The 14,390-nt window shown below is 49.2% G+C and overlaps 1 protein-coding gene across 1 annotated transcript in view; it reads left to right on the forward strand.

The window, feature by feature from the left end:
- Positions 1 to 14,390, forward strand: part of OPHN1 (oligophrenin 1) — a 206,410-nt gene that overhangs the window by 122,980 nt on the left and 69,040 nt on the right. The window contains 3 exon segments of the mRNA XM_030208951.1: positions 788 to 888; positions 3,409 to 3,500; positions 12,462 to 12,540. Coding sequence (XP_030064811.1) covers positions 788 to 888; positions 3,409 to 3,500; positions 12,462 to 12,540 — 272 coding nt within the window.

Below are 14,390 nucleotides of genomic sequence, written 5' to 3' on the forward strand. Positions count from 1 at the left end.
ATGGGGAGTGGAGGAGTGACCTAGTGGTTAGAGCACTGGTCTTGTAATCCAGAGGTGGCCAGTTCAAATCCCACTGCTGCTCCTTGTGATCCTGGGCAAGTCACTTAACCCTCCATTGCCTCAGGTACGAACTTAGATTGTGAGCCCTCCTGGGACAGAGAACTATCCTGTGTACCTGAATGTAACTCACCTTGAGCTACTACTGAAAAAGGTGTGAGCAAAATCCAAATAAATAAATCAATTTGTTCCCATATGGCTTATTATGGGAACATTGGGCACTAATGGGTTAACTGATCAATGAAACCCTCACCCCCCCTTCCTAATCCACATGACCACTAGTGATGACTGACAGCTACATATGTTGCTATTAGCTGCAAACCTGTCACTAAAAGGACAAGTAGGTACATACTGAGACCACCAGTGAGTGTCCTAGTAACCTGCCTTCACTGTCTAGAAAGTTCCAATAAATTGCCTCCGATTTCTTCTCCTCACCCCATTTGACCTCTTTTCGCACACTTTGGAGTGTGGGAACCCCTGGGCCTCCACAATTAAATAGAGTCTGATCTCACCTCCTTCCAGGTCGTTAGGAAATCCTCATTGAAGTGCAGTGTTCTTCAGGCCGAGCCTTCAAAAGGAGATCCAGAGGCACCCTCGTGCATTGCACATGGGACTAAGGGAGATGTGTGTAAAATTGTGCACGCACCCAGACTGAGCATCTTTGTATACAGCAAACTGACCTTGTTCCTGCTTTCTCTCTGCTGACTTTGCGTTATCTGTGTCCTGCTAGGGGCTCTGGGTATATCGTGGGCCAAATATTACTGCAAATATCAGAAGGAAGGCAGAACATTAACTATGACCTCTGTGGACCAGAAGCCTGGGGCTAAACAGGTGAGTGTCTGAGGCATTGGAAACCCTTTTTTGTATGTTGACGGAACCTGCAGCTGGGTGGATCTTGCTCATTTCTTCAGCAGTGTTGAGTTTTGCTCTCATGCATATATGATTTGGCCATTCATTGACGGTGTCTGCGACATCGCTTGAGCCATCTTTTAAGCAGATGGTGCTGTATAACATCAGCGAATGCAGCTCATGGAGTCACTTCCGAGGTAAACGCTGCTCAAAGGGGAGACTGTTTTCAACTGTTGTGGGGACTGAGGAATATATGTGCTTGGATCCAAGGGTCAGGGTCGGAGAAGCCAGTAGACTGCATGCAGGGATTTAATTTTAAAAACTGTGGATTTCTCACTGCTGTAAAGTGGATACAGAGTCCACCTTTACTAATATCCCTTCAAAATGTCTGTTGGTCCCACGTGACATTTCAAAATAGCATTCGAGCAGTGGTGGACCTCTGTTGTATCTCCTTTCCGCTGCCCCTGCATCTTGTTTTATTTCCCTGGTGGTCAAGTGGACCCTGACACCTCCAATCTTTTTTGAAACTTTCCCTGTTGGTCCAGTGGACCACGACCCCCCTCGACCCTGGAACATTCCCTAGTGGTCAAGTGGACCAAACCCCTTCCCCTGCGCAGGCACACCCCCCTCCTTCCCACACCCCCTCCCCTCCCTGTACCTTTACAACAAGGTGGAGGCAGGAAGGCAGGAACAATGGCTCCTCCCTCCTGCCTCTGGCCTGCCCTAGGGTTACCATATTTTGTCCTCTCAAAAAGAGGACACGTGTCCTGCCCCCTCCCCCTGGATCACATATTCCCCTCCCCTCCCCTCCCTTACTATCTACTGCCCTGGTGGTCTAGTGACCTCTGCGGGGCAGGAAAGAGCCCCCTCTTTCCTGCCCGGAGCTCTGTCCTTGCCCTGCATCCTGTTGCTGTGACGGCCTCAGGATTCAAATTGGCCACCGAGAGTTGAAAGAGGGGGCTCTTTCCTGCCCCGAAGAGGTCACTAGACCACCAGGGCAGTAGATAGTAAGTCAGGGAAGGTGAGGCTAGGATAGGCTCGCCGCGCGCCTGCCCGTTTGTCCAGAAAGCCAGACAAGAAGAGGACCTTGGCTGGCGGGGGTTGGGGTCCCCCGCCAGCAAAGGTAGGCGACGGCGGGTTGGCGGCGGGAGGGGGGTGGTCGAGAGGGTCGTCGTCGGGGGGGGGGGCAAAGTTGGTGGCGGGGTTGGCAATGGCGGGGGGGAGGGTCGGCGGCGCTGGGGGTGGGGCTAAAATGTGCCCCCTCACCTTGGGCTCTGAACCCCCCCTCCCGCCGAATTCTGGCTACGCCCCTGGTTCTTGCGACTAAAATTTAGAACACCTGAATACCTGTGCCTGACTTACGCACAGATCGGGTGTATTCAACAGTAGTGAGCATAGTTTTTTTGAAACGCCCACGCCCTTTTTGGCTGCATCATCAGAATTTATGCGCACCGCATAGAATACGCCTAGAAATTTGTGTGTGGACATTCTAATTAAAGCCAATTAGTACCGCTAATTGGTTAAGTATCAATTATTGGGGCTGTTTGTCTGTCCTAATTAGATTGTAAGCGAGTGGGATATTCGTAGTATAGTGGTCTGGGACACTCCATACTGGCAAGAGTTAAGTACTTTAGATTTACAACTTTTAGAAAAAAATGAGAAATTCTGGAAGAATCTAACATGGAATACAGATGTATCACAGCTGCTCCATCAGTGTAAAGATGACCTCGGCTGTGTCATGGGATCTGTTGGGTTATGAAGAAAGACTAAGGAGGCTGGGGCTTTTCAGCTTGGAGAAGAGACGGCTGAGGGGAGACATGATAGAGGTATATAAAATAATGAGTGGAGTGGAACAGGTGGATGTGAAGCGTTTGTTCACGCTTTTTAAAAATACTAGGACTAGGGGGCATGCGATGAAACTACAGTGTAGTAAATTTAAAACAAATCGGAGAAAATGTTTCTTCACCCAACGTGTAATTAAACGCTGGAATTCGTTGCCGGAGAACGAGGTGAAGGCGGTTAGCTTGGCAGAGTTTAAAAAGGGGTTAGACGGTTTCCTAAAGGACAAGTCCATAAACCACTACTAAATGGACTTGGGGAAAATCCACAATTTTGGGAATAACATGTATAAAATGTTTGTACGTTTGGGAAGCTTGCCAGGTGTCCTTGACCTGGATTGGCCGCTGCTGGGGACAGGATGCTGGTCTCGATGGACCCTTGGTCTTTTCCTAGTATGGCATTACTTATGTACTTATGTAAAGAAGTCTGTTCACCTCCCCCCTTTCATGTAAGCTGATGTATTTTACTGGAGAAAATCCATGCCTGTAATCTCGTGTTCAGGTGATACTGGTTCTTGTTGGATTTGAGGAGACCATCTTGTCAGACGGGTCGTAGAGCAAGCAGGGTCATGCCACACTGTAATCACACCTCTCCGATTGATGTGTTTGGGAGAGATGGGTGTCTGTTAAACAGAATTAAATGATTCTTTCTTCTCTCTGCCAGGGAACTTTAGACTTGACGCTGAAATCCTGCATCAGGAGAAAGACGGACTCCATAGATAAAAGGTTTTGCTTCGATATTGAAACCAACGAAAGGTAATGTGTTAAGCTGAATTCAGTTTCACTTCAGGCCATAACATTGCTGAATGTGTAAAGTGGGAGATGGAGGTTTTACAAAAAGAGGTTTCTTGATCTCTGCCTCTGCTCTTAGGGATAAATTCAACAAACGGCCCTGAAAATTAGGCGCTGGGATGATGCACTCTGAGCACGGATTGCATAACGCCATCTGTGCATCTACTGTTTAATTTATTAGGTCTGCCACCTCTGTTCGGGCAGCGGAAGCCATGGGCTCTCTGTACTATCCTGGAAAGAACTGCATATCCCTTCTAGATACTTAATCACCCCAACCTGGTATCTGCTCATGACAGGGTTACGCAGTCAAGGTAGTATAAACCTATGTAATTAGAAAGGAACCCAGTATTTAGTAGATAAAGAAATATAGTTTATTAGCATTGAGATTTCACCAAAAGACAGTACAAACAGTTCAGGCATTCACATGGTAGTTCAGCACTTCACGACTGATGACGTATGCCTTCAAAGGTTGCTGGCTTCTCTCTTTTTCTCCGAAAACACTGCTTAGGTAGCAGACCTTTTATACATTTTTCACCCCATAGATTCCTATGAACATTTTACTTTCCCACCTGCACTTTCGTCATAATTGGCACATATATCCAATTATGCCCAAGTTCCAACTTTTCTTATCCTTCATCCAATTAGGACCAAGTCTCAGCTCTCCTATCTCCAAACTTCGCTTATCGCCAAGGTATCGGCCTGCTTATCCGACATTGCTGCCTGGATGTCCAACCGCCACCTGAAACTGAACATGGCCAAGACTGAACTTATTGTTTTCCCACCCAAACCCACTTCTCCTCTCCCTCCACTCTCTATCTCAGTTGATACCACCCTCATCGTCCCCGTCTCATCTGCCCGCAATCTCGGTGTCATCTTCGACTCCTTCCTCTCCTTCTCTGCACATATCCAGCAGATAGCCAAGATCTGTCGCTTCTTCCTCTATAACATTAGCAAAATTCGCCCCTTCCTCTCCGAGCACACCACCCGAACTCTCATCCACTCTCTCATTACCTCTCGCCTTGACTACTGCAACCTACTCCTCACCGGCCTCCCACTTAGCCACCTATCCCCCCTTCAGTCCATTCAGAACTCTGCCGCACGTCTTATCTTCCGCCTCAACCGATATACTCGTATCACCCCTCTCCTCAAGTCACTTCACTGGCTTCCGATCAGATACCGAATACAGTTCAAGCTTCTCCTACTCACCTACAAATGCACTCAAGTCTGCAGCCCCTCATTACCTCTCTACCCTCATCTCCCCTTACGTCCCTACCCGTAACCTCCGCTCTCAAGACAAATCCCTCCTTTCAGTACCCTTCTCCACCACCGCCAACTCCAGGCTCCGCCCTTTCTGCCTCGCCTCACCCTATGCTTGGAATAAACTTCCTGAGCCCATACGCCAGGCCCCCTCCCTACCCATCTTCAAATCATTGCTCAAAGCCCACCTCTTCAATGTCGCCTTTGGCACCTAATCACTTAATCTCTTCTCAGGAAATCTCATCTACCCCAACTTGGCATTTCGTCTTTTAGATTGTAAGCTCTTCTGAGCAGGGACTGTCCTTATTCGTTAATTTGTACAGCGCTGCGTAACCTTAGTAGCGCTCTAGAAATGTTTAGTAGTAGTAGTTATCCCCAAATTTAGCTTTTCTGCACCTGGCCCAATTAGTTTCTATAGTTTCTCAGCATATAGTTTCCCAGCTGTACACAACCCTTGCCAACCTTGTAACTCTGCCAAGGTTAAGCAGGCTGTCACATTTCTTTAGTGAAGCATCAGGGACTGAGAGGTGCTATGATTTTAGAGGCCTAGTTTACTTTAGAAAGCCTGAACCTGTGTTTCACTGCATTCAATTTGTGACAATTATTTACACTACACGCTGGTGTAAGTGGTCTTGCCTATCAGTAGGCAGTTAGGCGTGCAAGTGATTAGTATTCTGTAACCTGCACAACCTAACTCTTACCCACCCAAGCCCCTCCCATGTCCGCACCACCTCCTTTGAAGTTGTGCGCTCTGGAATTTGAGTGCGCAACTTATTGAATAGAGGCTAAGGACGGTTGCACGCATAACTATTAATTGGTGCCAATGTAGACCAATGATAGGAACTAATTGGCTGTTAATTCCTATTAACGGCCAACTATTGAATTAAGTTGTGCGCACAACCGACCTTAATGTATAAATTGAGCTTGCAGCTTTGCGCACTAAGCGTAACGTTGGTTGCCCAGCACTACAGAATTAGGAAGGTAATGTCGCTTTCCAATTTGTAGGGTAGACAGAGAACTTCAATATTAGCTCAGTGTATTCCTGTCTTGTACTGTTCGGGAGGTACTTACTTTCTCTTGTGACATCTCCGTTTGTTTTGGTTTTTACTTGCTAGTCTGGGATCGCTTAGGAACAGGAAGAATTAGGGGTTACAGAGGATGGGCAGACTGGATGGGTCATATGGCCTTTATCTGCCGTCATGTTTCTATGTTTCTATATGTAACAGATTCTATCTTATCCATCTATGAGTATTGTCTGAAGCAGTTTACAGCAATTTAAGAAAAATATTTTGTAAAAAATACAGTACAAGATTAAGTGGCCTAGTGGTTAGGGTGGTGGACTTTGGTCCTGGGGAACTGAGTTTGATTCCCACTTCAGGCATAGGCAGCTCCTTCTGACTCTGGGCAAGTCACTTAACCCTCTGTTGCCCCATGTAAGCCACATTGAGCCTGCCATGAGTGGGAAAGCGCAGGGTACAAATGTAACAAAAATAAAATAGATACTATTGGAGATTCTACATGGAATGTTGCTACTATTGGAGATTCTACATGGAATGTTGCTACTACTGGAGATTCTACATGGAATGTTGCTATTCCACTAGCAACATTCCATGTAGAAGTCGGCCCTTGCAGATCAGCAACCCAGCTCTGCAGGCTTCTGTTTATGTGAGTCTGATGTCCTGCACGTACATGCAGAAGCCTGCGCGGCCACATTGGTGATCTGCAAGGGCCGACTGCTAGTGGAATAGCAACATTCCATGTAGAATCTGAAATAGTAGCAACAGTGGAGGAGTGGCCTAGTGGTTAGGGTGGTGGACTTTGGTCCTGAGGAACTGAGTTCAATTCCCTGCACAGGCAACTCCTTGTGACTCTGGGCAAGTCACTTAACCCTCCATTGCCCGCCGCATTGAGCCTGCCATGAGTGGGAAAGCGCAGGGTACAAATGTAACAAAAATAAAACATAATTTAATCAATAATCCCCCATTAGACCCCTGGGGCTCACTCTCCACTTTCTCTAGGAAGAACAGCTTATGGTGTCACAACAAATCATATGAACATTAAAATGTTTACATTTAAAAAATCCCCATGAAAAAACATTCCACGTCTCATCAGTCAACTGATAAATAAATATCAACAAAATCCACCCTCCTCTCAGTTCCAGAAGGAGTCCCTTAAACCCCCCAAATCACCTGCCCATCTCCCATCCCCTTGCATTTACACGCTACACAAGTTAGGTGCACTCTGGTGTGGAAAGACTTTCATTCTAGTGATTACCGTGCACCAGGGGTGTGTAAATACAGGCTCCCTGGCTCACGGGAACATTTGCGACCAGGACCAGCTATAGAAGTTTGAGGGAAAAATGTTTCCGTTTCCTAAACATCCCTTCACTAAGGGCAACTCAGTCTAGGAAATGCTGAGCTATTCACTTCCAACTCACTCCCTAAGGAGCCCAAGGGCCTTTTGGGTTGCCCCTTAGGAAACATGCTGCACCTGGAACTGGGGAACTTGTAAATCTAGAGCCAGTGGCGTTCCTAGGGTGGCTGACACCCGGGGCGGATTGCCGATGCGCCCCCCCCCCCGGGGTGCAGCGCCACCTCCCCCCGGGGAAAGGACCCCCCCCCCGGGTGCATTTTTACCTGCTTGGGGGGGGGGGGTGCTGTGCGCCTGTCGGCTTCGCTCGTTCCATGCTCCCTCTGCCCTGAAACAGGAAGTAACCTGTTCCGGGGCAGAGGGAGCAAGGAACGAGCGAAGCCGACAGGTGCGCGGCACCCCCCAGCTGCGTGCACCCAGGGCGGACCGCACCCACCGCCCCCCCCCTTGGTACGCCACTGTCTAGAGCCAGAGTTAAGTTTGGGGTAAAACCACATAAAAAGCCAGCCTTCAAGTCCATTTCTTTGCACAGTCCATGGCCAGTATTTATCGGAGGAACATCCGTGTGGAAGTAACAGGATAACTTATCCAATAAGCAGTGCGTTTTTTCTAGCGAAAAAGGTGCCGGTACTCAAATGCCAGGCCACCCTTCAGGGGTGGGGTGATCACTGAGGGACCCTCCCCACAATAGCCAGGCCCCCTGCAACCAGTCACAGAATCTATGACGAGGCAGAATTAGTGTGTAGAGCTTGAGATCTTTCGTTAAAACTTGGGGACCATGGGTCAATTTTAGTAGACAATGGAAAAGGTGCCGGTACTCAGTACCCCCAAGTACCCCCCCAAAAAAAGCCCTGCCAATAAGTATTCTGCCCTGCCTCTGTGTGGATTTTCAGCAAGCTTGGCCGTTTACGTTATGCTGGGTCCTCGGCTTAAGTGGATGACCTGTCCATTTAGGTTTGTATTGTTATTTATTTGGTTCTACTTACAGTGATTTGAAAAGTATTCCCGTCCCTCCCGATTTCCCTGTTGCAGGTGTACGTCACACTGAATGGTATCTGATCTTCAAAAATGTAATAAGGGAACCTAAGTAAACACAGAACACTTTTTTATATTATGTCATTTATTTAAGGTACAAAGTTATTCAACACTGATTATCACCCGTGTGAAAAAGTAACAGCCCCCTCAGTTACTCAATCAACCAATTGATCAAATTTAGTTGATAGCTAGGTTCATCTGATTGAATACAATCAGACTTGATTGCAGCCATCCCTGCTGAATCTAATCCTTACCATGATGAGTGCAGTAGTCACCACAAAGTTTCTATCAGAACGCTATGTCACGACCAAAAGAAATTCCAGAAGAGATGAGAGAAAAATATCTCTCTATATAAAACACACCTCCAGCATTGTAATGAAGCCTCCATAAGTCCTAACATTCTAAATCTGTGGTAGTGTAGATCAAAGTTTGCCCATGAGTGTTTGCCCTGCCCTTGCGTCCTGCAGGCAGACACATCGGAGGGAGACAGCCAGCCAGCCAGCCAGCCACCCAACCAACCAACCAGCCAACACACTCTCACACAGTCTCATTCTATGTCACACACACACACGCACACACACACTCGCACATTCAATCTGTCTCTCTCTCTCACACACACACACAGTCACTATCACACACACTCTCTCTCTCAAACATACACACTATGATGAAAACCTTGCTAGCGCCCGTTTCATTGGTCTCAGAAAAGGGCCTTTTTTTACTAGTTGTTGAATATTAGTCTAGAAAAAGGTAGAAAGCCATTTTAAAGCTCTGAGACTCCACCGAACCACCATGAGAGCCATGATCTCCAAATAAAGGGGATTGCTAAAGGTCATGAGAGAACTGTCCGGAGTTTCTGAGGGGGAGGGTTCTGAGGTTGTGGGTGGTAAAGGATCCAGTCCGTGGGGGGTGGGCTCCTGGGTAAGTTGCAGAGCAAAGTGTTTCTGGTTGTTGAGTGACAGTAGGGGAGGAGTTGGGAGTTAATAACGTTTGTTGTTGGGGTAGCACAAGGTCTCTGCTTGCCTCTACTCCTGCCGGGACCGTTGAGGAGAGGGGGGTGTCCTGGACAGGGGTGAAGGGGCACATTTTAGCCCCCGGCGCCGTGGAGCCCCCGCCACCTTTGACCCCCCCAGCACCCCTCCCCTTTTGACCCCCCTTCCTGCCGCCACCAACCCTCCCCCGAGTCCCCCGCCGCCGCCATCAGGTACCTGTGTGTGCTGGTTGGGGTCCCCAACCCCTGCCAGCCGAAGTCCTCCGTAGCTGGTCTCCGGGCCGGCGCGTTGCTGCAGCTGATGTGGAAGCCTAGGATTCAGTTTCTTTTGTGTGACAGCAATGCACCGGCCCTAGGATTCTGTTTCTGTGCGAGTCGTCCTGACATCTTGCACGTTCAACGTGAAGGACGTCAGGGTGACTCACACAGAAACAGAATCCTAGGCTTCCACATCAGCTGCAGCAATGCACCGGCCCTAGGATTCTGTTTCTGTGTGAGTCGTCCTGACGTCCTGCACGTGCAACGTGCAGGACATCAGGACGACTCACACAGAACGTGCAGGACGTCAGGGCGACTCACACAGAAACAGAATCCTAGGCTTCCACATCAGCTGCAGCAATGCACCGGCCCTAGGATTCTGTTTCTGTGTGAGTCGTCCTGATGTCCTGCACGTTCAACGTGCAGGACGTCAGGACGACTCACACAGAACGTGCAGGATGTCAGGACGACTCGCACAGAAACAGAATCCTAGGCTTCCACATCAACTGCAGCAATGCACCGGCCCTAGGATTCTGTTTCTGTGTGAGTCGTCCTGACGTCCTGCACGTTCAACGTGCAGGACGTCAGGACGACTCACACAGAACGTGCAGGATGTCAGGACGACTCACACAGAAACAGAATCCTAGGCTTCCACATCAGCTGCAGCAATGCACCGGCCCTAGGATTCTGTTTCTGTGCGAGTCGTCCTGACGTCCTGCACGTTCTGTGTGAGTCATCCTGACGTCCTTCACGTTGAACGTGAAGGACGTCAGGGCGACTCACACAGAAACAGAATCCTAGGGCCGGTGCATTGCTGCAGCTGATGTGGAAGCCTAGGATTCTGTTTCTGTGTGAGTCGTCCTGATGTCCTGCACGTTCAACGTGCAGGACGTCAGGACGACTCACACAGAACGTGCAGGATGTCAGGACTACTCGCACAGAAACAGAGTCCTAGGCTTCCACATCAACTGCAGCAATGCACCGGCCCTAGGATTCTGTTTCTGTGCGAGTCGTCCTGACGTCCTGCACGTTCTGTGTGAGTCATCCTGACGTCCTTCACGTTGAACGTGAAGGACGTCAGGGCGACTCACACAGAAACAGAATCCTAGGCTTCCACATCAGCTGCAGCAACGCGCCGGCCCGGAGACCGGCTAAAGAGGACTTTGGCTGGCGGGGGTTGGGGATCCCCGCCAGCACGTACCCAATGGCGGTGGTGGGGGAGGGTTAGCGGCAGCGGGAAGGGGGGTTGAAAGAGTTGGCGGAGGCCAGGGCCAAATCTGTGGCCCCACGTAGCTACGCCCCTGGTCCTGGATGGGTTCAAGAAACTAATGCTGACCAACGAGGAAGGTTTCTGCCAGTAAAGCATTAACCGTGAGGAGGGGAGTGCTCCAGGTGGGAAATAGGGGATCCTGAATAAATTATACCCTGTGACCCCAAGTCCCCACCCTCACTCAGTCCCCCAGTCTCCACTCGTTCCCTCTTTCAGCTGATCCCTGAGTCCCTGGTCTCCCGTCCCTTTGTCCAAGCAGCAGGGGAGCAGTGCCGACAGCCTGATGCCTCTGATCCGCTCTTCCAGCCTGTGGATCAGGGATTTAAGCCACAGGATGCTTGTGGAAATGCATGGTCTCCTTTTCATGACTTTCGTGGCTCCACTCCAAGGATCCTCATTTCCCCTGGCATGCCCTTTGTCCCTGAACAGCTGCATGTTTCCTGCTTCCTGGCATCACACAGCTCTCAGACAGATCACGTCTCAGGATGCCTGAACGCCTCCTTCAATTTTGTGAGAACAAAAGTGAGAGTCTGGGCACTGCAAGAACCATTCCTCTCATCATATGTACAATCCCCCCCCCCCTCCCCGAGAGCTATGCAGCGTCCTTAGCTGAAAGAGCTGTTCAGGGGCAACTGGACATGCACTGTTAGCAAAAACAGGGAAAGGGGAAAGGTAACCTTGCTGGAGTCTCTATGGTTGTGGAGCCCTGTGCCTGAGCTCTGATGACCCAGCATAGGACAGATCCAGAGAACGGCCTGATTTATTAAATCCATATCATGGTTTCTATCCATCCCCACCCCCCCTTCAGCTTTGTAGACCCAAGACTCCAAACAGAAATGATTACATAAGTATTGCCATACTGGGAGAGACCAAAGGTCCATCAAGCCCAGCATCCTGTTTCCAACAGTGGCCAATCCAGGTCACAAGTACCTGGCAAGATCCCGACACAGTGCAACACATTTTATGCTGCTTATCCCAGAAATAGTGGATTTTACCCAAGTCCAATTTAATAATGATCTATGGACTTTTCCTTTAGGAAGCCGTCCAACCCTTTTTAAAAACTCTGCTAAGCTAACCGCCTTTACCACATTCCAGAGTTTAATTACACGTTGAGTGAAAAATTTTCTCAGATTCGTTTTAAATTTACTACATTGTAGCTTCATCGCATGCCCCCTAGTCCTAGTATATTTTTGGAAAGCGTGAACAGACGCTTCACATCTACCCGTTCAACTCCACTCATTATTTTATAGACCTCTTATCATATCTCCCCTCAGCCGCCTTTTCTCCAACTGAAGAGCCCTAGACGCTTCAACCTTTCCTCAAAGGGAAGTCGTCCCATCCCCTTTATCATTTTCGTTGCCCTTCTCTGTACCTTTTCCAATTCCACTATATCTTTTTTGAGATGCGGAGACCAGAATTGAACACAATATTCGAGGTGCAGTCGCACCATGGAGCGATACAAAGGCATTACAATAGAGAATAGAGTTGCTTCCCAGGTAGAACAGCATGGGATACTGGGATTTGGATGTGAGCCCCTTTGGGTTTATGTGGAGAACTGGGCAATCCACAGAGTACCTACTGAACTCAGAAGAGCAAATGGACCTTTTCCTAAGTGCAGTTTCCTTGTTATCTGCTGATTTCTCCGAGTGGCTGGAGGGAATGTAGAACAGGAACAATTCAAACGTTGCCATATATCAGCTGTGCATGTTTTGATGCCTACTGACTGCAGTTTTGAATTCTCCAGGCCCGGGACCATCACCTTGCAGGCGCTGTCGGAAGCAAACAGAAGGCTGTGGATGGAAGCCATGGATGGAAAAGAGCCGGTGGGTATTGAGCTGCTCGGCACTTCCCCCTAGTGGTGGAATGCCAGATGCATCGAGAGGCTTCTTTGCCCTGCATTGGTTTTTATGAGAGCAGTTCACGGTGTAAAAACAGTCTTGTGCTATTTTGCAGGCAGGTGTGGTCTCTGAAGTTTATCAGCTTGAATAATAGATTTGCTGATAGTAACTGAAAGGGCGGCTGCACTTTGGGAAGGAAGGTGCGGCCTAGGAGCATTGAGGTTGTTGACATGCAAATGAGCAAATGAGGAGCTCCCTAAACTCCAGTCCACAGTAATCCCAAGGGTTTAAAAGGTTTCAGAGCTGCAGCGAAACACTAGGCATGAGCGTAGATTTTATTATTATTATTAGCATTTGTATAGCGCTACCAGACGCACGCAGCGCTGAACACCTGATACAAAGAGACAGTGCCTGCTCAGAAGAGCTTACAATCGTTGCCTCATTATGACGTATATCTTGAAAAGTAGATGATAGTGTTATACTGTGATCAGGGAGCACCTCCGGCTCTCGTAATGGCAGTCCGCTAGGGCATTTTTTTTTTTTCATTATTCACACAAGAGAGAACAATTTCCAAAATCCTTTTATACCATGGGTGGGCAACCTGCGGCCCAACATCAAATTGTATGTAGCCTGCAAACAGATCTGCTCCTCACTCCTGGCCCTGTGGGATTGAAGTAAAATATCTGTCTCGGGCCAGCCACAGTTCCTCTCTCTATCTCCCCTAATCCCCCCTCCCCCCCCCCCCCCAGTTCCAAACTGCTCCTTGTCTTTCTCTCCCTCACTCACTGCAAGGCTCGCAAGCAGATCTGTCCGTTTAGGTTCTGCGTGACCAAAGAAAAGTTTCTGTATCAGTCCAGTAGAGACGAAGAAGGGCAACCTTGGAAAGCTAATCAAGAAATGTATTAAGTTATGTCCAATAAAAAAGGTATCATCTTATTTTCTTTTCCATGTTTTATTTTGTTTGATTTCTATTGATAACCTGTATCAGTCCAGTAACAGGGATTAACTTCAGTGTGGAGGAGCTTTGCCACCGCATGTAGTGCCAAAGCTCCTCCATACTAAAGGAACTTTTCTTTGGTCACACGGATTGTGAATGGATAGGGGATGGATGGGCGTGCGAACCTTACAGTGAGGGAGGGAGATAGAAGATCTGCTGCACATAGATAATTAGGCAGGGAGGAGAGAGGGGAATTGTGGCACGTGGATTATGGGGCAGGGAGGAGAGAGGGGAACTGTGGCACGTGGATTATGGGGCAGGGAGGAGAGAGGGCAACTGGCACATGGATTGTGGGGCAGGGAGGAGAGAGGGCAACTGTGGCACGTAGATTGTAGGGCAGGGAGGAGAGAGGGCAACTGTGGCACATGGATTGTGGGGCAGGGAGGAGAGAGGGCAACTGTGGCACGTGGATTGTGGGGCAGGGAGGAGAGAGGGCAACTGTGGCACGTGGATTGTGGGGCAGGGAGGAGAGAGGGCAAATGTGGTACGTGGATTGTGGGGCAGGGAGGAGAGAGGGCAACTGTGGCATGTGGATTGTGGGGCAGGGAGGAGAGAGGGCAACTGTGGCACGTGGATTGTGGGGCAGGGAGGAGAGAGGGCAACTGTGGCACGTGGATTGTGGGGCAGGGAGGAGAGAGGGCAACTGTGGCACGTGGATTGTGGGGCAGGGAGGAGAGAGGGCAACTGAGGCACATGGATTGTGGGGCAGGGAGGAGAGAGGGCAACTGTGGCACATGGATTGTGGGGCAGGGAGGAGAGCGGGCAATTGCTACACATAGATAATTAGGCAGGGAGGAGAGAGGGCAACTGTGGCACGTAGATTGTGGGGCAGGGAGGA

This window comes from Microcaecilia unicolor, chromosome 7, assembly GCF_901765095.1.
Source record: "Microcaecilia unicolor chromosome 7, aMicUni1.1, whole genome shotgun sequence".
Classification (NCBI taxonomy): Eukaryota; Metazoa; Chordata; class Amphibia; order Gymnophiona; family Siphonopidae; genus Microcaecilia; species Microcaecilia unicolor.